The sequence below is a fragment of the Schistocerca serialis genome, chromosome 4 (genome assembly GCF_023864345.2).
Source record: "Schistocerca serialis cubense isolate TAMUIC-IGC-003099 chromosome 4, iqSchSeri2.2, whole genome shotgun sequence".
In the NCBI taxonomy this organism is placed as follows: Eukaryota; Metazoa; Arthropoda; class Insecta; order Orthoptera; family Acrididae; genus Schistocerca; species Schistocerca serialis.
The window spans coordinates 54,501,260-54,525,469 of record NC_064641.1 but is presented as its reverse complement, the minus strand read 5'-3'; the positions used below and the strand labels follow the sequence as shown (position 1 = coordinate 54,525,469).

The following is a 24,210-nucleotide window of genomic DNA, read 5'->3' as shown; positions in this document are numbered from 1 at the left end:
ATTACGAATAGTCAGAACTTAAAGGTGAAAACTTGTGGTTAAAGAAGTCTATTTTTCGTGTTAATTTGTCCGTTTTCGAGAGCTGCAAGCAGATAAAGGTGCACAGGCAGTAAACCAGCTACTGCGTATTTTTATTGTATACTGTGAATGAATTGTTGTTAAGGTTTTAATTTACTATTGTTACAATAATTTCCTTCCTCTTTTATTACTTCATAGAAGTGGCAACGAATCTTTAATGCTTCAACGCAAATGAAGCGTTGTACTTCATTGCTGCGTCACTTCATAAAAATATTTCCAGACTAGGATGTCCGCCGACGACAGTGAGAAACTACCGTGTAGACCGGTCGCGGGCAAGTCTCGCATAACGCGTGTACCTTAAGCCACGACACACGGCAACAGGGACATAATTGTCCCAATACCGCTGAACCAGTTCTTATATCATGTGTTTGTTGCTCATTTCTTTCGACGTTGTTATTAAAATGTTCAAATGTGTGTGAAATCTTGTGGAACTTAACTGTTAAGGTCATCAGTCCCTAAGCTTACACACTACTTAATCTAAATTATCCTAAGGACAAACACACACACCCATGCCCGAGGGAGGACTCGAACCTCCGCCGGGACCAGACGCACAGTCCATGACTGCAGCGCCTCAAACCGCTCCGCTAATCCCTCGCGGCCGTTGTTATCAAAACAGTGCTGATTGCTTCCCCCTATTTTCTATAATAACACAATATTCCAAACCAATGTACATTCTAAGAATAAAAATTACTCCTTTTATTTGAAAAGTTCATTAAAAAACGAACAATTTTAGCACTGCTGCTGTGGCTAATTGATATTTTTTCCTTGGTTTATTAATAAAAATTTGAAAGCACCTGTTATAAGTAAGAGCAAACAAACACCGAAACTTTCCCATTCCTAAAAAATGGCTCTGAGCACTATGGGACTTAACATCTATGGTCATCAGTCCCCTAGAACTTAGAACTACTTAAACCTAACTAACCTAAGGACATCACACACATCCATGCCCGAGGCAGGATTCGAACCTGCGACCGTAGCAGTCGCACGGTTCCGGACTGCGCGCCTAGAACCGCGAGACCACCGCGGCCGGCGTTTCCCATTCCTAACGCGATACTAAACAACCCTGGATGGGCGATGCTACTACGTCTCTCTCGACCTCGATGTCCGATTCCGGCGAAGATACTAAATGGTGGGAGGACCACAGCGTACAACGATCATGTTTCGTCCTTCCTATCCCACTCGGGGTGGTTCGGAGGGAGAAAGACGGTCGACAACCCTCCGCATAAGCTGGAATTTCTCTGGTTTGTGACCATTTCACAAGATGTATGTTGAAGGAGATTAATTGTTTGCTGTCTCAATGTTGATCGTAGGCTCTCAGAATGTTTCAAGGCTCACTTCGATCCATAACACATTTCTTTTTCGGATGTACTCAACAAACACGGAAGGATGCACGTCGCTTTACTTTCAGTCTTTTCTGTCTCCACCAGTAATACAACTAGGGGAAGAATGCCCATTATATCACCCGACAGGGTTCAGGCTTTGGTTGAAGGATGATTTTCTAAACGTCTTTTCGTGCATCAGTTACATTTCTTTAAGATTCTTGAAGTAAATCTTCTATGCGAACTCTTCGCTGTTAGGTTTATATGGCTGTTCAACATTAAACTGTTTCGGACGGACATTCAAAGCTACTTGACGGTTGTGTTTGTTTACAACGGCTAATAGCCGTGAGAGTAGCCAAGCGATGTCGAATCTTTCCTTACGTTTACAGTTCATGCAAACAGACGTGAATCGTAAACACAACGCTCAGTAGACCCCGCTCAGTCGATTGCCACCGTCGGACGTGTTGCCATCGAGCCAGGCGGAGCACTCCACTAGTAAATACTCCGGGAGGAAAACATTCGAAGTTGAAGATTCCACCACTACAAAGCGAGTTATAGGGCAGAGTGGAGACACGCGAAGTGCTTGCAAATGTATACCAGTTTGTGAAGAAAGAAGCTGTGCTAGGTCCTCCATTTTAGCTAAAATCCACATTGAAACGAATGGCCGTAGCAACTGGTACATCGTTTTACTTCTGTTCTGCGAACAAAGAGAGAACTGGAAAGAGCCGAGGCAGGCGGATACTCGATCGCATACGGGAAGGCCTAGAAGATCTTGGAAGACCACTTTAGACAATTTTAATGAGCAAGACGTTCAGTGCGGCTGAGTAATTTCTACATTACAGGTAAAAAAGAACCAGATTTAGAGGAAATTCATAAAAAATTACAGAGTGCAATAAAATTTGAAGGAGGTGTAAACACACTTCATAAAATTCCTCGCCCTCTATAGTTTAGATACTATGATTTAGGTAGAAGCAAATGATAAATAACTGAAAAGTTCTCCAGGAGCATAGAAGTATCAGGACAAAACGAGAGGACATGCTTTGACCCAAGTTGTATTCATTGATCAAAATGAAAAAAACACGCCGTATCTCTTATAAAATAAGTATTTCAATAGAACATGGGCCATATAGTGTTACGTCTTGCTACATACCACCCATAATTGAATCAGATAGAAGTGACATGGGCAAGATTCAAGAATGGCGATGCTAAACGTAACGTGACGTTCAGAACAGACACAGTATTAAATCTTATAGATGAACAAATTGCTTCCATAACAGAAGAAAACAGGAAGAAATGCTTTGAGCACGTAAATCAAATTGAAGAGCAGTGTATTTCAGGTCAAGGTTTACTGGACCAACCGCTGGAGGTGATCATATACGATGGTTGGAACTTAAATAGTGGCAACTATTTATTCACAACCTATACAAAAGAGTTACATGTTTGTACCTGATACTGTTCTTCAAAGTAGTCACCAGCGTTTTGTAAAACCAGCTGCCAGCGTTGTGGAAGGCGTAGTATACCGGTAGCAGAGCCTGTTCTGTTGATGGAGCGAATGGAGCAGTCTATTTTGCCTGTCAGATCTCTGGAATAGTTCTGAAGCGAATGCCACGAAGTGGTTCCGCCATCTTCGGAATCAAATCAGTCATAAGGACTTCAGTCCGGGGAGTATGGTGGATGGTACAGTACTTCCCAGTCCCATCGACCAAAAAGAGAGGAATCGTTAGCGCCAGGATTTCACCCGGAACAAGTGCCGCCCACTCACCCCCGGTTTTCCCGGTCTTTGTTCGGCGCCTGGGCATCGTTTCAGTTGACCCACGTGGCTTACAGCGTTCGGCTGCACTTGGAGTGAATGTTACATTAATATCTTGCTAGGTCTTAAATTTTCCCAGGTAGTTAAAAGACACATTACAAGAAGAAACATACTTCTATGTGAGAAAATGCGCCCAAAGCTAAAACAGGATAAACCTACCCTCAAAGAATAATTTGTTTGGAGAAAGAGGAACCACACTATACTTGACACTTAAGTTTCATAACTCAGACAGTATACGCGAAACAAGCACCAATGTTCACTATACTTCCAGAGGGCATCAAAATTACTTTGTTGTTGCTAGATCGATCCAAGCTGATTTCGCGTGCTATTCACTGAATAGTTTTGCTGAAAAATTTTAGGGGTGAAAGAAGAACTAGGACGTTTTACAGCCATGAAACACCGCAGCATATATTTCCTCCATAACTGCTCTGTGACAAACATAAACATCACATTATTATTTTTTTGAAATGGTTTGAATGACATTTACGAAATTAATAAATCTTTTGGTTAAAAACAGACAGGACAAAGGATGACGACACATTATTTTTCTGAGACGTTTGCAACAGCATATAGGTCACTAATCACACAGAAACAGCTACAATTCTTTGTAACTTCGTTTATAATGCGCAGGTATGGTAATTGGAAGAATTTACAAGTTAAAATTCACCCATTACCCATGCAAATACTAACGAAATATGTGATACATGCAAATATCTTACTGCTTTCATTAGGCATTTCTACTTTATGACATTCTTATATTCTTTAATTTTCGTGAGCTACTATGAGGGCCTACATAAACAAAACAACCCTCACTTATTTCTATATAACGGTGATTTTAGACAACAGAGTTATTCGAGTGCATCCGTGGCTTTACTGGCGACATGACAGATTCAAGACCATTGTTTTCGCATTGTATGTTTGCTCTGCTGTTTCCCTCAAATAAACGTATTATAGTAAGTGAATTAGTTAATGAAAATTTCTGCTTATTGCCCTTAAATAACATCACGTTATTTTTTGTTTTCTATTGCTGGCGATGCTTTCAATTCTCTATAAATATTTTTATTTCTTTAATAATGCACATTCATATTACATTACTATCCAGAAAAGCTTAAATTTCTTATCGTTACTGAATTTCATCACAGTATAACACGTGTTGGACTGCGATGATAAAACTTTGTTGTAGCTTCCAGTTTGCGGAACTGGCGGCCGTTTAGGGGAGGGCCTTACACTATGGATAGGCGTGGAGGGGGGTGAATGGGCGGGACTTGTTCCGGGTGAAATCCTAGCGCTAAGGGCACGTCGAAAAGAGCAGCCACAGCTTGCACTGTATGCGCCTGCGCATTGTCTTGCAAAATGATGGGTGGGTTGCGCAGAAAGTGTCGCCGCTTCTTGTCGCAAAGCTGGTCGCAGGTGATGCTCCAAAAACGAACAGTAGCACTGTGCATTGACGGTCTGCCGTGGAGGAACGTAATGCATTAGGATAACACCATCACAGTCGTACACGAGAATCACCGCAACTTAAGACCGCTCCATTCGCACCATCAACAGAACAGGCTCTAATACGGTATACTGCGCCTTCCACATCGCTGGCAACGGGTTCTACACAACGCTGGTGATTATTTTGAAGGACATTAACATGTATAAACACGTAACTCTTTTGCATCGATTGTGAATAAATAGTTGCCACTATTTAAGTTCCAACCCTCGTATGTGGGAAGTTATAGAGACTCAGATAGTAATAATCATATTGATGGAAGCAATACTGATTCCGCAAGCGAGGATGACAATGAATAAACTGAAACTGCCAGTGAAAATGAAACAAACATGATAATGAAAATGAAGAAACGTAGGATGGAGCGTTTGCTAAATGTGTTTTGTGTGTGGAGCATTTGCTAAATGTGTTTTGTGTGTGGAGCATTTGCTAAATGTGTTTTGTGTGTGGAAGTAGCCACAATGAAAGATCTATAGTATTATATCAAACAATGAACTGTATTATTTGTACAGAGTACTTCCCTACAATTAGTATAAAGACCTGGAAACATTTTCTTAGCATTGAAGCTTTTGGTTACGACCAAACTGGCTATGCCTGTGAAACAAACCCACTTACAGTTTCCTATACACTGAGGAGCCAAAGGAACTGGCACACCTGCCTAATATCGTGTAGGACCCCTGCGAGCACGCAGAAGTGGCATGGAGACGGCTAAGTCTGAAGTAGTGCTGAAGCGAATTGGTACCATGAATCCTGCACGGCTCTCTATAAATCCGTAAGAGTACGAGGAGGTGGAGATCTCTTCTGAACAGCACATTGCAAGGCATCCAACATATGCTCAATAATGTTCATGTCTGGGGAGTTTGGGGGCCAGCGGAAGTGTTGAAACTCAGAACAGTGTTCCTGGAGCCAATCTGTAGCATTTCTGGGCATGTGGGGTGACGCATTGTCTTGCTGAATTTGCCCAAGTTGTTGGAATGCAAAATGGACATGAATGGAGGCAGTTGATTAGACAGGGTGTTTACGCACATGTCACCTATCAGAGTCTTATCTACACGTATCAGGAGTCGCATATCACTCCAACTGCAAAAAATGGTTCAAATGGCTCTGAGCACTATGGGACTTAACTTCTGAGGTCACCAGTCCCCTAGAACTTAGAACTACTTAAACCTAACTAACCTAAGGACATCACGCACATCCATGCCCGAGGCAGGATTCGAACCTGCGACCGTAGCGGTCGCGCGGACTCCAACTGCATTCAACCCACATCATTACAGAGCCTCCACCAACTTGAACAGTCCCCTGCTGGCATGCACGGTCCATGGATTCGTGAGGTTGTCTCCATAGCCGTACATGTCCATCCCCTCGACACAGTGTGAGAAGAGAGTCGTCCGAGCAGGCAACATGTTTCCAGTCATCAACTGTCCAATGTCGATGTTGACGGGGACTGATGACCTCAGATGTTGAGTCCCATAGTGCTTGAGCCTTCAGTGTTGACGGGCCTGGGCGAGTGCAGTCATCAAGGGTAAACGAGTGGGCGTTCGTTTCCGAAAGCCCATATCGATGATGTTTCGCTGAATGGTTCGCACACTGACACTTTTTGATGGTCCAGCATTGAAATCTGCGGAGTGGCCACGCGGTTAGAGGCGTCATGTCACGGATTGCACGGCCTCTCCCGCCGGAGGTTCGAGTCCTCTCTCTCTGGGTGTGTGTGTTGTTCTTAGCATAGATTAGTTTCGTGGTCGTACGAGAAAATCCTTACTTCATCGGTACCTCGGAGATGGTATGTCCCATCGCTCGTCCGCCAACGAACATCAAGTTCAAAGTCACTTACATCTTGATAATCTGCCGTTGTAGCAGCACTAACCAATCTAACTGCGCCAGACACTTGTTGCCTTACATAGGTGTTGCCGATCGCAGCACCGTATTCTGCCTGTTTAGATAACTCTATATTTGAATACGTCTTTGGCGCTTCAGTGTACACGCTCGTGCCGCCTCCGGCCCCTTTGCTCTTCCGCTACCCTGCAGTACCTCTTCCCCTCCCTTGAATTTCCCCTCCTGCGCATATGAGTGTCCTGTTTGAGTGAAGTGTACTATCATTACACTGCGTTTCTACTGATAATCTTACCACAAGGCGCTGTGTATCAGCAACTTTGTCTGTGGTTTATAGCTATATCCTATGTATCTCACCTTCCTGTAAACACGTCCGTTTTCTGCGAAGAGCCTCATTGAGCTAGAGACGCTGACGTCATACACAGTGAACAGCGCCTGCCCTATCGGGCTATATTGTGGCGCACCGGGAGCTCCTCGGCTTCTGACTGTGGTTCTGCATTGCGGACGAAGGGTTGCGCTCTGTTTTCTAGAAAGCGTTCTATTTAATTGGATACATTCCTAGGATCGAGATATTTTATTATTTCGGTGACACTTTTGCTCTCTAAACATGGTGCAGTTTCCATATTTCTATAATTCGCAACGTAAGCTAGATTCGCGGACAGGGTGTGAATTTTTCTGTACATTTGCACGGACTCCCTGATATTACGAATAAGCACCTAACAGAGAATATGATTTTTAATTGAAGTGTGCGTCGAGATCTGTTTGATGCGGTCTGATTCTGTTCTACGCCCTTTTGTGAAATGGCACTATCAGAATTCGACAGTTAAGCAACAAAGCCAGAATTTTTTTGGTTTTAGAGTAGGATGGGGCGAGAAGTAACATGTTTTGTTCCCGTACTTGGTTCCGAATTGATTTTACGCTGGAAATTAAAGCGTTCAGTCAGGAACACGTAAATTTTACCATGTGCAAAACCTAGATGTACATGGAGATGCTGATAAAATCAGTTTTCGATTCAAGTCCCTTCCTTGACCAACTAACGAAATGTATCCGAAGATACGGTGTTGGACAGATAACTTTCTACCAAACCTATATAGTATATCGTCTTCAACGACATGACGTTGATACATTCTAAATATTTGCTGCTTTGGTTTAGAAGAAGCTTCCTTTCGAATGAATGATTATATTTTAGCTTAAAAATCCTGTAAGATGTAGATATTAGGAACGCCGGGAAATAAGTTTGTTCATGTAGAGTTCCATTCTCCTTGAAGCCTTTGAAATTTGGTGCTACAGGAGAATGCAGAAGATCAGACTTACAAATTGAATAGTTAGTAGGGAGATACTGAATCTAAGTAGGGAAAAATGAAATGCATTGCACAACTTGGCTAAAAGAACGAATTGGTTGATAGGGCACATCCTGAGGGATTGTCTATTTGAAACTGGAGGGACGCGTAGGGAATCAATATTGTAGAGGGAGATCAAGACCTAATTACAGCAGCATTAGTTATACAGAGATGAAAAGGCTTACACAGGATAGACTACCGTGGTGCGATGCATCAAAGCAGTCTTCAGACTGAAGAGAACAGCTAAAAGGAAGTGGTCAGAGCTTTACTTACAATTTTTCAGGCTTGTGAAAATTTTGCGTAGATGCAAATACCCAAGGTACTCAGTGAAAACCTTCATAAACTGGTACTCAAAGTATGCTTATACAGGGTGAAAAGTATTTAAACCGACAAACTCTGGGAGGCTGTAGGGGACATCAAAACAAATTTCCCTAATGTCATTTTTTCCTATGAGGATTATTTAAACCGGTGGAGGCCGTATTAGACTCTTCAGTTGTTAGAGGCCGTAATACGATCTTCAGTTGTTAGAGAGCGTATTACGCTCTTCAGTTGAAGGCAACTACTGTCCACCAGTGTAGTAGTGCATTGTCTCTGTTTACTAATTGAGCTATACACCTGGAGTGAGTACACTGATATGGTTGGTGCGTACTACGTAGCGCACCACAACGGACGAGCTGCACAGCGGGTTTATCAACAACAATATCCTAATCGCCGTATCCCATCAAGTGCGGTTCTTCGTTAATGTGTGGGTCGGTGTTGTTAGGGACTGTTTAATTGGGCCGTATCTGCTACCTAGGCCATTAAATGGCAGGCACTATTACAATTTTCTCGCCAGAGCATTGCCAGAATTGCTGGAAGCCGTCCCGCTCCCTACAAGACAACGCATTTGGTTCCAACATGACGGGGCGCCGGCACATTTCAGTCGTCGTGTGCGTCGATTCGTGGACCGACGGTTCCCAGAAACGTGGATTGGCAGAGGTGGTCTTGTAGCATGGCCTGCGCGATCCCCAGATATGTCCCCTCTGGACTTTTTTGTGTGGAGAGAGATGCGCAACCTTGTTTACGCAACTACTGTTGCATCAGAAGAGGATCTGGTTGCCCGGATAGTAGCAGCAGCAGGCACAATTCAGGATACTCCTGGGGTTTTTGGCCGTGTCAGACAGAACATGATCCGACGGTGTAACCTTTGTTTACGTGTCAATGGAGGCATTTTTGAAAATCTACTGTAATTGAAATTGGGTTGTGTTAATGTGTTGTCTTTTAGTCATAAAAAAAATGGAAAACTGTTTGTTGGTTTAATTAATCTGCCATAGAAATCTTCCTCTACCGGTTTAAATACTCCTCATAGGAAAAAATGACATTAGGGAAAAATATTTGTTTTCATGTCCCCTACAACCTCACAGAGTTTGTCGGTTTAAATACTTTTCACCCTGTATACATACCGTAAAGTAATTTGCGGAGTGTAGATGTAGATATGTATGTATACTTAAACTTTGAATCTAAAATTACATATATTTCTTGATCCCTTTTGTCTCTCCTGTCGGAAATATTTCCAGTGGGTAAAAATTAGATAGGTTTAGAAAGCAACTGGATTTATAATAACTGTGAGCTAAACTGCAACCCTGAAAATTAAAACATACAAATTTAAGACAGTTTAGTTGCGAAAGACGCTAGCGTAATGAAGCCATGTATTACGGTTGCTATTCCATGTACGCGGCAGATAGCAAAAGCATTTGCCTTTGTTTGGACTTCACGCTAAAATTTATATCCAGCTTGTAAATTATTTTAAGAAGAATAGAAGCTTTGAAATATTGATATCTTACCATTGACTGAGTTCCGACTGTGTGTGCGCCAGCCTTAGCTGTGTATTCCCAATGGGACAGAGACATCGCTGGATCCAGCCTGTCAGGCTAAATGACAAATTACCTGACGACGCGCAGGTCGCTGCTCGTCGGGAAGGATTCATCCGGCCGCCTTTGTGGGAGGCCTGGCAAATCAGAGGCGTTCCCCGAATGATTGGGCAGTTTCTCTCTCAATGCTTCTCTTCGACTTAAAGAAACTGCGCTCCTCATTTTCCCATCTTTGCCGATGACGCACACAATAAAGACAACGAATGGCCTCTAGAGGATAAATCTGAGTCATCACGAGGAGGAGCAAATCGGAAATTAGCAGTTGTCTGTAGCAGAGCAGACGGGGGGAGCAACATCTGCTGTGGAAGTGACTGCTAACCCTGGAAATAGCAAGTAAGGGATAAGGGAGAGTGTGTGCTGCCGACTGACGCTGTCTCTCTTTTACTTGCAGGTCCTACTGAGATGAGAACCCCGAGATCGCCTGCCGACGGTGAGTACCAGTCCTCTTCCCGTAGTCTTTCCCGTTTGTGCGTACATTAGAAATATGTTTTATGTCTCTATGTTAGTCGTCCCGCGACATATTAACAGCATACTTTTTAAAGAGGAGCTAATGTGTAAGCTCCTGAACCTGAAGATACCGAACATCATATTGATTAGGGAAAAAAGACATCTGCTACTATGCCCGCATCTCGTGGTCGTGCGGTAGCGTTCTCGCTTCCCACGCCCGGGTTCCCGGGTTCGATTCCCGGCGGGGTCAGGGATTTTCTCTGCCTCGTGATTGCTGGGTGTTGTGTGCTGTCCTTAGGTTAGTTAGGTTTAAGTAGTTCTAAGTTCTAGGGGACTGACGACCATAGATGTTAAGTCCCATAGTGCTCAGAGCCATTTGAACATCTGCTACTAACACCTAACACGAAAATTTAAGTTTAACTGAAAAATTTAAAAAAAAGTTCTCGGATCTGGTAGACAAACACATTAACAACAATAAATATTTTTTTCAGAATTTTAAAATATAAAAAACTGCCTAGATTGCAATATTTTCAAAAGGTTGTATAAAGAACCCCCTTGGTATTAAGAGGATTAACAGACGCTCCCAGCTTCTCATTTCGTCATCACTTTGAACCGAGTACGGACGGCAAATGTTCAAGTGAAGTGACATCGAATGTACCTCAAGGATAGAAAACAGGACCCGGCATTCTCAAATTGTTCTCTTAACGACACTGTTGTCCACAGGAAAGTAACATCCCTCGGCCATTCAACTTAAAAACAGAATACCCCAGACATAATGTATACTTGGTCTAGTCACGTTAATGTGACCACTGCATGTGTTTGACGTCAGAGTGCAACAATCACCCACAGACGCCAGGTGGCAGTAGAGGATATGCGATGCGAGTCAAGGGAGGGGGGAGGGGGGTAGAAACAGTGAAGTCGTTTTTCGCAATGTGGAAACGGAGCGATTCATCTGACTTCCAAAATTACATGACCATTGGCTTTAGGACCAAGGGTGGAAACATTTCCGAGACGGCGTAGTCTGTAAACTGCCGTGTTAAAGTATACCATGCGTGGCAAAATGGCGCTATCCCAAACCAGCGCCGACGCAACTGTGATGCACCGTGGGCCGTAGATGACGGAGGGAACAACAGCTGCGGAGATGTGTACGGACGAGTAGACGTGCAACTGTTAAAGAAGTGACCACCCATATGAACCAACGGGCTACCAACAATATCCCCTCGACGACCGTTGCCACATATGGACCTCCTCAGAAGGCTCCTGGTTCATGCAACCATGCTTATTGCTTGTTCATCGGCGACGAAGGCTGGAATTTGCACGCCAATATCGCAACTGGACTCCACTGAATGGCGACAGATGGCCTTTTCAAATGAATTACGTTTTACGTTCCATCGAACAGATGGCTGTTAGACCGTCAGAAGGCCCCAGGCCGGAGGAAAAATATTGTGCTCTGGAGAATGGTTTTATGGCATTCTCTGGTTGATCTCATCATTCTGGAAGGCTCAATGGATCGACACAACTATGCATCGATCCTTGGGAACCATGTCCACCGCTACATCCAGTTCGGTCTTACTCGCCACGATAGCATGCACCAGCAGGATAATGCAACATGGCCCACAGCTAGCAATGTACGTGCGTGTTTCGAAGAGCACCAGGATGAGTTTACCATATTGCCCTGACCGCCAAACTCCCCGTATTTAAACCCAATCGAGTCTTTGAGACTACTTGGATCGGACTGTTCGTGCCATCCTCAACCGAGAAACCTAGCGCAGATGGCTGCGCACTTGAGTTGGCGTGGCTCGACTTTTCTGCCGGTACTTCCCACTCCCTCGTTGACCCTCTTCCTGCACGTATCGCAGCGGTTCGCTCTACAAAAGGTGGTTATTCAGGCTTTTGACTGGCATCTATGTTACGGTGACTGGACACTTTTGTGTCATTAAAAGTGGATAAACGCTAGTCAGTCCTAGTATCGAAGAGGAACAAGTCGATAATATCCGACTACATATACTAAGTGGTAATCTCCGGGAACCTCAGGCATGTAGCCATACGAAAGTTGACAAACACGCGACATTGGTAGTTAGGAAGGCGAATTAGATTTGTTAGGAACGCCCTAACTTCGTAAAAGTAACGTATTGGTCCATCGTTGTATTCTTCGTTGTTCATATACGATGTACGTACATAATATGCATCCAAAAACTTGTCAGAGCCTTTTACATTATCTGATATCGGTTTTCTGGATTTACCTTTCAGTTTTAATTTTTGCGGAGTGGCCGTGCGGTTCTAGGCGCTACAGTCTGGAACCGAGCGACCGCTACGGTCGCAGGTTCGAATCCTGCCTCGGGCATGGATGTGTGTGATGTCCTTAGGTTAGTTAGGTTTAATTAGTTCTAAGTTCTAGGCGACTGATGACCTCAGAAGTTAAGTCGCATAGTGCTCAGAGCCATTTGAGCCATTTAATTTTTGTAATAGGAAAGAACGTTAAAAATGGCAAAAGAGGTGTTTTACGAGCAGTAGCTTGGGGCATCTTTCAGTGCGTAATGTTTCTTCTTTTATGCTGAAGACGTCTTCCTAGGATATACGAAGAACAAACGATAGCCACTGACACATGAACCGCAGCCTAAAGCCCATACAGTAGAAATCAGCAAGGATATTATTTTCTGTTTGACCGTATTATTTCAGATTGTTTTTTGACCAGTGCATAAGTGGGTACATATATCTGTTACAGTCATTCAGTTTCTGTCCACCAGATCATATTGGAGTGAGCTTTTCTAAAATAATACATGATTTTATGTATTCACGCCACATTCAAATTATACTGAACTGAATAACAACACTACGGTATTTGCATTCTGCGGCCTGTCCATGCGCACGATGTACGGGATGATTCCGTCATGATTTTACACAATCCGGAAACGACCGAGTCGAAAGGATAAGTCAAACTCTATTCAAGTTCCGGCTTAGCCCAGCGCAGCGCTCAAACTAAGGGCCCCAACTTCCTAACTCTTATCATGACGTACAGAATTCCCTCTGAATACTTCCAAGTACCTTCCCCCTGCTGATGGACAAGCAATGGCGCACGTAAATTGATGTCGGACAGACCGAAAATCTGCGCAAGATTCACAAGCTGCTAAATTTGCAATAGTTCTTCAAATGGCATCCATCTGCGTCAATGCAGGACTGACATTATCGCACAAAGTTCTGTCGTACCCGTTCTAATATCCCCGGTGTCATTTGAACAGTGTCGCAGGCACCGAAAATTCCTGCCAGGAGCGCCTCTTCTGTCTCGACAGGCTTCTGGTACACAAGACTCTCTACAAGAACAAATCAGGTGGGGTGAGATCAGGTGAATCTGCTGGCCACGAAACAGGACCGCCTCTGTCTACTCACGTTTCAGGGAATGCCTCATTCAAGCACTCACAAAGTCAACAGTCGAAAGTGAGGTGGGCCCCCATCGTGATGGAGCCACATCCGTCTCCGAATAACAAATGGGTAGTGTGACACTGACAAACATGGCTGTTCACAGCTGTAGCGTCGGGATTCTCATTGAGCCAAACATGACTGCTGTGACTATTTAACATTCCTCTCTGGTGAAACAGGCTTCATCCGTGGAAAGCACATACGCAGAAAAGTGAGGATCGACTGCAAGGCGCTGCAACAACCATTGGCTAACACGACACGAGGAGATCCGAAGTCAGCAAGAGCCAAAGCATGCACTTAGTGGTGAATGGTAGGGGTGTAACTGCATTTCCCATAACACTCTCCAACAGTACTCTCCGAAATATTTCACTTGCACCTGATCGAGTGCTGATTGCGAGCGTCTCATCTACTCGAGGAAGTCCTGCATCTTCTAATTCACGAGTCGGTATAGTTCGCCGTCCTCCTCGGACGTTGGACTGTGGTATCTGTTGCCCTGTTTTACTTAATCGTTGGAACAGTGTGGGAAAAGTAATGTGAGCCTGACGTCTTCCCTGGGGATCTACATCTACATCCATACTCCGCAAGCCACCTGACAGAGTGTGGCGGAGGGTAGTTTGAGCACCTCTATCGGTTCTCCCTTCTATTCCAGTATCGTATTGTTCGTGGAAAGAAAGATCGTCGGTATGCCTCTGTGTGGGCTCTAATCTCTCTGATTTTATCCTCATGGTCTCTTCGCGAGGTATACGTAGGATGGAGCAATATACTGCTTGACTTCTTGGTGAAGTTATGTTCTCGAAACTTCAACAAAAGCCCGTACCGAGCTACTGAGCGTCTCTCCTGCAGAGTCTTCCAATAGAGTTTATCTATCATCTTCGTAACGCTTTCGCGATTACTAAATGATCCTGTAACGAAGCGCGCTGCTCTCCGTTGGATCTTCTCTCTCTCTTCTATCAACCCTATCTGCTACGGATTCCACACCGGTGAGCAGTATTCAAGCAATGGGCGAACAAGTGTACTGTAACCTACTTTCTTTGTTTTTGGATTGCATTTCCTTAGGATTCTTTCAATGAATCTTAGTCTGGCATCTGCTTTACCGACGATTAATCGTATATGCTCGGTGCATTTTAAATTACTCCTAATGCCTACTCCCAGATAATTCATGGAATTAACTGCTTCCAGTTGCTGTCCTGCTATATTGTAGCTAAACGATAATGGATCTTCCTTTCTATCTATTCGCAGCACATTAAACTTGTCTACATTGAGGTTCAATTGCCATTCCCTGCACCATGCGTCAATTCGTTGCAGATCCTCCTGCATTTTAGTACAATTTTCCATTGTTATAACCTCTCGATATACTACAGCATCATCCGCAAAAAGCCTCAGTGATCTTCCGAAGTTATCCACAAGGATGTTTGATCCTGCACAATCTTTCATCTTGTCTGCTGCTTCCGTTTGCTTACCCATGCACGAAAACCATGTCTGCAAGTTCCGTCACTGGTTACAACTCTATTTGGTTACTGGTGATCGACGTTAGTATTTCAAATTTTAAACAGAGACTGCAGTCTACTACAGCACAGATGTCATACACCACGAATGCTCATTTCAATATTACAGCACGCCATCTACATTGAATTAGTTGAGGTATTACCCCAACAGTACCGGCGCATATATTCCACTGTCAGAAGTATCAGAACAATTTTCGCTTAGAACTTTCTAGTCGGTCCTTTCCAAACAGGATCCCTTACCTCAGATTGATACATTTATACTTGAAACTTCCTGGCAGATTAAAACTGTGTGCCCGACCGAGACTCGAACTCGGGACCTTTGCCTTTTGCGGGCAAGTGCTCTACCATCTGAGCTACCCAAGCACGACTCGCGCCCGGTCCTCACAACTTTACTTCTGCCAGCATATCAGTGCACACTCGGCTGCAGAGTGAAAATCTCATTCTGGAAACATCCCCCAGGCTGTGGCTAAGCCATGTCTCCGCAGTATCCTTTCTTTCAGGAATGCTAGTTCTGCAAGGTTCGCAGGATAGCTTCTGTAAAGTTTGGAAGGTAGGAGACGAGGTACTGGCAGAAGTAAAGGTGTGAGGACCGGGCGTGAGTCGTGCTTCGGTAGCTCAGATGGTAGAGCACTTGCCCGCGAAAGGCAAAGGTCCCGAGTTCGAGTCTCGGTCGGGCACACATTTTTAATCTGCCAGGAATTTTCATATCAGCGCACACTCCGCTGCAGAGTGAAAATCCCATTCTGGAAACATTTATACTTCTCCATCATCCCTGAAAATTTGTAACGTCATCACAGAATCACACTCTGTAAGGAGATTCACCCTGACACAGCCTGCGCATAGTCGGCGATGAAGCTAAGAAACGTGGCAAAAATGAGATATATTGTGTGAGCGTGCAATTTCAAATGTTCGGACGTAAAGCATATGTCGGAACGAGAGTATGCTTGAGGGTGTAGACGTTCTGCTCCACACGGAGTATATGAGTGTGGGAGAGTGACCCAGACGGCGAGGAATCACCTCGGTCGTTTCCGAGAGCCCGGGACGGGGAGGGAATGGTACGCTGGCTGCGGACCGCCTCTAGTCGAGAGTGTTCGCCGGGCGCCCGGGGTCAGCGGCCGCCGACATTGGCTGCGCCGGCCAGGCAATCGCGGCTGTCCTTGGGAGGCGAGCGAGTCCCTTTATTGCCGGGACAGCCTTTGAAGCCGGCCCTGCCGAGGGAGCTCGCCGGCATGGGTACGTAATTTAGGCCGGCTCTTCTGTCAGCGGGCGGCGCGGGACGTCCCACCGCCGGCCCTGGGGACCATCAAGTGCCGCAGCGAAACCGGAATCTCCGCACACACACACACACACACACACACACACACACACACACAGTCCACAGCGGCAGGTTGACATCGCTGCTTCTGTTTCGTTACTTTTTCTGTTCGGCGATAAGCAAGCAGGTAGTCATGACGCTCCTTCTAGAAAGGTACACTACTGGCCATTAAAATTGCTACACCAAGAAGAATACAGATGATAACGGATATTCATTGGACAGATATATTATACTACAACTGACATGTGATTACATTTTCACGCAATTTGGTGCATAGATCCTGAGAAATCAGTACCCAGAACAACCACCTCTGGCCGTAATAACGGCCTTAATACGCCTGGGCATTGAGCCAAACAGAGCTTGGATGGCATGTACAGGTACAGCTGCCCATGTAACTTCAACGCGATACCACAGTTCTAGAGTAGTGACTGGCGTATTGTGATGAGCCAGTTGCTTAGGCCACCATTGACCAGACGTTTTCAATTGGTGAGAGATCTGGAGAATGTGCTCGCCAGGCCAGCCGTCGAACATCTTCCGTATCCAGAAAGGCCCGTACAGGACCTGCAACATGCGGTCGTGCATTATCCTACTGAAATGTAGGGTTTCGCAGGGATCGAATGAAGGGTAGAGCCAGGGGTCGTAACACATCTGAAATGTAACGTCCACTGTTCAAAATGCATTCAGTGCGAACTAGAGGTGACCGAGACGTCTAACCAATGGCACGGCATACCATCACGCCAGGTGATACGCTAGTATGGCGATGACGAATACACGCTTCCAATATGCGTTCACCGCGATGTCGCCAAACACGGATGCGACCTTCATGATGCTTTGAACAGAACCTGTAATCATCCCAGGAAATGACGTTTTGCCATTCGTGCACCCAGGTTCGTCGTTGAGTACACCATCGCAGGCACTCCTGTCTGTGATGCAGTCAAGGGTAACTGCAGCCGTGGTCTCCGACCTGATACTCCATGCTGCTCTAAACGTCGTCGAACTGTTCGTGCAGATGGTTGTTGCCTTGAGAACGTCCCCATCTGTTGTCTCACGGATTCGTTACAGCCATGCGGATAAGATGCCTGTCATCTCGACTGCTAGTGATACGAGGCCGTTGGGATCCAGCACGGCGTTCCATATTACCCTCCTGATCCCACCGATTCCATATTCTGCTAACAGTCATTGGATCACGACCAACGCGAGCATCAATGTCGCGATACGATAAACCGCAATCGCGATAGGCTACAATCCGACCTTTATCAAAGTCGGAAACGTGATGGTGCGCATTTTTTCTCCTTACACGAGGCATCACAACAACATTTCACCAGGTAACGCCGGTGAACTGCTGTTTGTGTATGAGAAATCGGTTGGAAACTTTCCTCATGTCAGCACGTTGTAGGTGTCACCACCGGCGCCAACCTTGTGTGAATGCTCTGAAAAGCTAGTCATTTGCATATCACAGCATCTTCTTCCTGTCGGCTAAATTTCGCGTCTGTAGCACGTCATCTTCGTCGTGTAGCAGTTTTAATGGCCAATAGTGTTACACAGAAAACACGGTACGTATCCTCTGCTTAAAAATAAATTGACAGTGGTCGGCTCCACTCTCGACAACTAACTTAAACATAACGGCCCTTAATAATACCTAGCTTTCTAGTTTCCGTAAGTAGAAGCGTTTTTCCTTTTTTTTGCGAAACTTCCACTTCTAAACTTAACAAGTTTGGAATTTTTAAAGCCTATTTTTAAATTTCGTGTTCACGTGCGTGACACGCTGAAGTATGAGGGTCATTCAGCGCAGTGTCAATGCAAACATCAATACAGTTGTTACACAATAAGTAAACCTCAACACGATTCGTTATTGAACTTGGTTACCAGTTTCAACTTTTTTGCTTTTCCATCACTGGAACTGCCCTAGGTTTGGTGTCTGCCGGCAAATGAATTCGCAGAAATTCTTTACGAACTATGAAGTGTGCACTAACAACAACTGTTTTGATTGACTTCTGACTCGCTACTGAGCAAGCTCGATGTAGCAGGTGTTGAGAGTAATTTAGCCAACTTAGCTCGTTTGAGACTGTAAGCTGAGATTTTTTTGTTTGTAGTATATTGACGACACTGCCTCTTGATTTAAAATTCGCACTGTTAACAGACTATATTTTACGAAATAGCCGTTTCGCTTGTAATCGGGATTTTTAAGTATCGTGACAAGTTTTAATCGAGATTTGGGTTTTGACAGGAAAATCCTAACAGTCCCGCTTAATTCGGGACATCTGGCAAAGCTGGTTTGCAGCGAGTGAGTTCGTCGAAATGGCATCGTTTTTCAGTGATGACAAGGGAATACAACCACACTGAATGTCTCTATGAAAACCCTTACCATAGGACGTCATCATCGAAATCACAACTGTGAAATACCCTGGTCGCAAACAGTGTAACACGTAGAAATTAAATCCGGATCGACGACTTTTTGTCAACACGCATATTACGGAAAAAACGCAAAAGGCTACAGATGGCGAAAGCCTTGTTCCCCTTCTTCTACAGTGATAACCAACAGACACGATGCACACTTACTCTTTAGAACAAGGCCGACTTCAAGTATTAAAAAACAAAGTGGTACGACGTATATTCCCCCCCCCCCCCCCCCCCACAGAGCGAGGTGGCGCAGTGGTTAGACACTGGATTCGCATTCGGGAGGACGACGGTTGAATCCCGCGTCCGGCCATCCTGATTTAGGTTTTCCGTGATTTCCCTAAATCGCTCCAGGCAAATGCCGGGATGGTTCCTTTGAAAGAGCACAGCCGAATTCCTTCTCCGTCCTTCCACAATCCGATGAGACCGATGACCTTGCTGTCTGGTCTCCTACCCCAGACAACCCAACCCAACCCGCCCCCCCCCCCCCCACCCTCTCTCTCTCTAGCTCTCTCTCTCTCTCTCCCCCAGTGGAAGAGGATTCCAGATTTGCAGGACAGGACATGGATAATACGATCCCTGAAACAATCTGTGGCCGTAGCTGGAAGTGGTGGCGCTAGGTTGCGGGGAAAGCAGCAACATATAGATTACATCTTTGTTAACATCTTATCTCAAGTGACACATCGAAATAAAGAGGCGGACCCCCAGTTCACATTTACAGTTCAGTAACACAGCTTGTAACAAATCTAATACAGGGCCATTAGAAAAAGAAAATACAGAACAGTAGCACATATACAGAAATTTACAAAATTAATTTCTGGAGTACCCGTTTTTCAGTGTTACAACTAAAAGAAATATCCTGAAGATCTTATAACACCTGTGCGTATGTTGCGCGCCAACTGTGACCTTAATATACAATAAGTGTTACCCCCTGAGATGAATTCTGAAATGTTTGACCGTGTGTTAACCCAATGGACAGAGGGTATCGAAAATAAATTTCGTTACTATGGCAATTAATAGAAAGTGGTTCAAATGGCTCTGAGCACTATGGGACTTAACTTCTGAGGTCATCAGTCCCCTAGAACTTAGAACTACTTAAACCTAACTAACCTAAGGACATCACACACATCCATGCCCGAGGCAGGATTCGAACCTGCGACCGTAGCGGTCAATTAATAGAGAGCTGAAAGACTTTAATTTAGGAAATAATGAAAGTTGTGAAAGTTTTCGTGAATGAAATAATAAACTGTCGCCAGCCTAATTAGGCATAGTAATTTGAGAACATTAATTTCAAAGAATTTAATTATAATTTTGCAAAAAGGACTCTCATTATTTCTCTCTTTGTAAAGTGCAATGAACACATACGACTACCGGACGAACTGAACGGTAATTAGTAGTAGTTATCATTCGCATAAATTAGCATTCACAGAAATATAAATGGTACTTGACTCCTGTTAATAATAATCATCATCTGAACCATTATTCAATTCAGCGTCAAAAAGTTACAAAGACATCACAAAACTAAGTGAAGCACGACAAGAGTTCTGGTTTAACTAGCACACAAACATCACATATGCAATAAAATAACACTGTATAAAACTTTTTTATACTATCTCTTTCATGGAAATACTTCAGATTCCTTTAGCAAAAGCAATATTTAGTTTAACTTCGTCATTATAGAGATGAATATAGTAGGGCCCATAAACTGTCATTTACTCTATAATCCAATTCTGTTACTATTTCAGAGACAATTGCATTACACTAATGTGGATTTCTCACCCCACTTGAATTTGTTTATATTTCAACACCATATAGCAATTTACTCAATTAATATTTTCAAATAAACTTCAGAAATTAGTTCCTGGTAATAGTCACAACAAAATTAAGTTTCGTGAAAGTTCAGATTATGTGCCTCTTTCATTGCCTGTGAAGCAGGTGGTTTAACTAGCATCGTTTATACACTTTATCACTGAAACTTTCGCACGTTCAAAGTAGAAACAATCACTGATTGTTCAGAAACAGGATACTCGGCCTTTAGCACGTTTAGGATAGGACCCTGCATAGATTTCATGAGCAGGGCAGTTTCAAAGTTCAGACACATATTTTTACTACTGAAATTATTATTGAAAAAATAGACACAAATGTACTGGTCCATACTAAAATGCGTATCCGATTTCCTGCAGTTAGCGGAGCAGTGGCGCAATAGTGGTGGCAAGCACGTGTCAGCTATCTGGTCTCACCTCTTGCAGTTTAAGGCTCTTTTCAAATTTCTTCTTGGAGACGTATTAATCATTTTAGATCCATTCCATAATAAAAGAGCGCCATATTACAGCCGAAACCACATCCGAGGCAATTTCAGCATAAATCGGCTTCCGAATGCCTCACTTGGCACGTAAAGTGTTGACTATACAACTGCTGTACAACTGCTGGCCACTGACTGCGTAATGTGCTTTCTCTCTTACCGCCCAGATTGACCGCCAAATCCACCTTCTCACGCTCTCCAAGCACCTTTCGCAGAGGAGAAGGTTCCCTATACCTTTTCATTTACATAATACAACTTCCCTAAGCATGAACCAGTATTCGAAGTACATTTTCTCTTTTACGAGCGTACTTATTTTACGAAGTTTCATTATTTTTAAACATTATTAAATGTTTACAATATATACATCATAAACTTTCACTTTCCCCTCTGACAATTCAAAGATATTAACTAGTGCAGAGCATTCACTCCATAGTTAAATACACATAATAACACTGCTAAAGTACTTACAATCGACAACGGTGTTGCAATTTCAGTTCTGAGATGCCAGTTACATTTCCTATAAAACAACCACATAATATGCATCCATGCGAGTACGTTAGCGAACTACTCACTGTTGTTGTACACCACACGATATTTGTAATTCCATGCACTCAGACCATTATGATTTTAAAACTCCAGATAGGTCCTCCCGAAAAATCAATCCCAAACAGTAATCAACAGAGGTTTGAAGAAACGCTGTTTAGTGTAAATGGGACCACCCAGAACACGAAATATGTATAAATAAAAAAAAAACCACATACACACACACACACACACACACACACACACACACACACACACACAACTTTTGACTTTGACAATAGCACCTGTATGGACATGCATCATTGTCAATGTCACAGTGTGGCTTTCTACAACCACCTTTTGAGAAAGGTTATAGGGCACCCGTAACCCAAATGCGCTGCCTCACAACAGGTTCCTGGCGAGCCATTAGTACGGCAGATCATTTGATACAATTGATCTCCCCTTCGTACAACACGAATTGATCCGATCGCCCCACCAGCGCCGGCCGGCGAGTATACTTCGCCGGCGCGCGCATTTTGCTCCAGAGTCGTTCGGCGGGTGTTTAACGGCTCTGTGACGTGACGGAATTGAACCGTCACACAGTCAAGAAAACAGCTGAAAAATTGCTCAAGGTAGTTCTATTGCAACGAGGAAAGGACTGCAGATCAGATAGCTACTGCATCAGCATTCTACAGACTAAATGAACAGGTGAAGATCACGTCGAAGTGGAACGACGAGTGTTACGGCAGATTGATTTGAGGAGAGATCTGGAAAATCATATAACATACTACGAATCACTAGGGCGGGAAAGTCTACGCAGTTTCACGTTTCGCCCAATTGTTTGAGGCGTCTTCAGATACCTACAAAGGAAACGATTTCTTAGCTAACTTTTCTTTGCTGCATGGACTGTTATGCCATTACAACAGATTTAACATATTTCGGGGATAACTAAAGAAAGAAGGTAACAAACATAAAAAGATGAGTGAAGAAAATTAAGCAAATATTTAAATTCGAGACAGAATAAAACCGGTATTTTACTTACTAACCAATCCAGAGCACTTTGATATGTTTTCATTAAATATGAGATAGCAGCAGGAAACACCAACAGACCACTGCCTTGGGTGTACAGTTCCACGAGGATAATTCCTATCATCGAAAGCACCTCGTAATACTGTCGGTGCGTGTCATCAATGAAATAATAGTTTTTGTTACTTGTTAATCATTTAGGAAAAGGTTCTGGTTTAATAATTCGTGCTGCATTAATGGAGCACCACGCTTTTTTCAAGTCATGCAGAGGCCCTTCGTGTAGCTGACGAGGCTTTTCAGAAGTTCGAGGTTGTTTGCACTTTTAGTGTCATTCACAGACTGCAGTAGTTGCGGTACGGACGTCGAGCACAACAGTATGTGAATTGGTTGGTTCAAATGGTTCAAATGGCTCTGAGAACTACGGAACTTAACATCTGAGGTCATCAGTCCCCTAGAACTTAGAATTACTTAAACCTAACTAGCCTAAGGGCAGCACACACATCCATGCTCGAGGCAGGATTCGAACCTGCGACCGTAGCGGTCGCGCGGTTCCAGACTGAAGCGCCTAGAACCGCTCGGCCATGTGAATTGGTCGGACGTTACAAAACCATTACTTAGTAAGGTTTCAATTAGTTTCATTTCAGTGTATTAGGTCTTTTATGCTTCCCTTTTTGCAAATGTCCATCTTTCGCTGCTCTGTAGCAGGTTCGGAACCACTGTTTTGTAGAATTTGATACCCTCCTGTGGGGAAAAAAAGGAACTGATTAACCGTATCTCTGCACTAAACCAGAACACATTGGATATAGTTCGCAACGCGGCCTAATAAAGGAAAAAACCTCGACACAGAATGCCTGAAAACATATGCAACTATATTGAAAACATTCTGCCAAACAGACCACAGCTAGTTCTCCTTAATGAAGCTAAAGTAGCGCATGGACGTCTCAAGGTACTGCGATAGCACAATTGTATAAATGACCTAGCAGATAAGGTTGTTCGCAGAACACGCCATTCTGCACACAGAGGCGGCACAGTTAGGATATTGCTGCGAAGTACAGACGGACTTGTAGATAATCAGCGTCCGACGTGAAGATTGGTAACTGTTACTCAACGTGAATGAAGATAATGTAATGTACGTAAATAGGTGAGAATATTTTACGTCGTTTGACTACGTGATCGGGGATCAGTCACAACTGTTAAGAATATAGGAGAATCTGTCCAAACGGATCTAACACAAATGTAGTCGTTTAGACTCACATTTGTTGGAGAGTCCGAACGAAGTGTTAGTCACACAGGAAAAGGGAATCTGCAGAACTCTTGTTTCGACCAGTTCTTGGATACTGTTGATGATCTGGGATTCTTATGAAGTTGTATTAACGGAACGAAGTGAGAAGTTTCAAAGAAAACCTTGTACTGGCTTGAAAACTAGCTTACGGAAGATTAAGGTAAGGAAGAGAAGGGTTTAACGTGCCGTCGACACCGAGGTCATTAGAGACGGAGACC

At 43.9% G+C, this 24,210-nt stretch overlaps 1 protein-coding gene across 1 annotated transcript in view; it reads left to right on the top strand.

The window, feature by feature from the left end:
* LOC126474227 (uncharacterized) overlaps positions 1–24,210 on the top strand; it is a 919,981-nt gene that overhangs the window by 787,725 nt on the left and 108,046 nt on the right. Inside the window, exon 8 of the mRNA XM_050101692.1 lies at positions 10,171–10,209. Within this exon, the coding sequence (XP_049957649.1) occupies positions 10,171–10,180 (10 nt within the window). The 3' untranslated portion in view covers positions 10,181–10,209. The remainder of the gene's footprint in view (positions 1–10,170; positions 10,210–24,210) is intronic.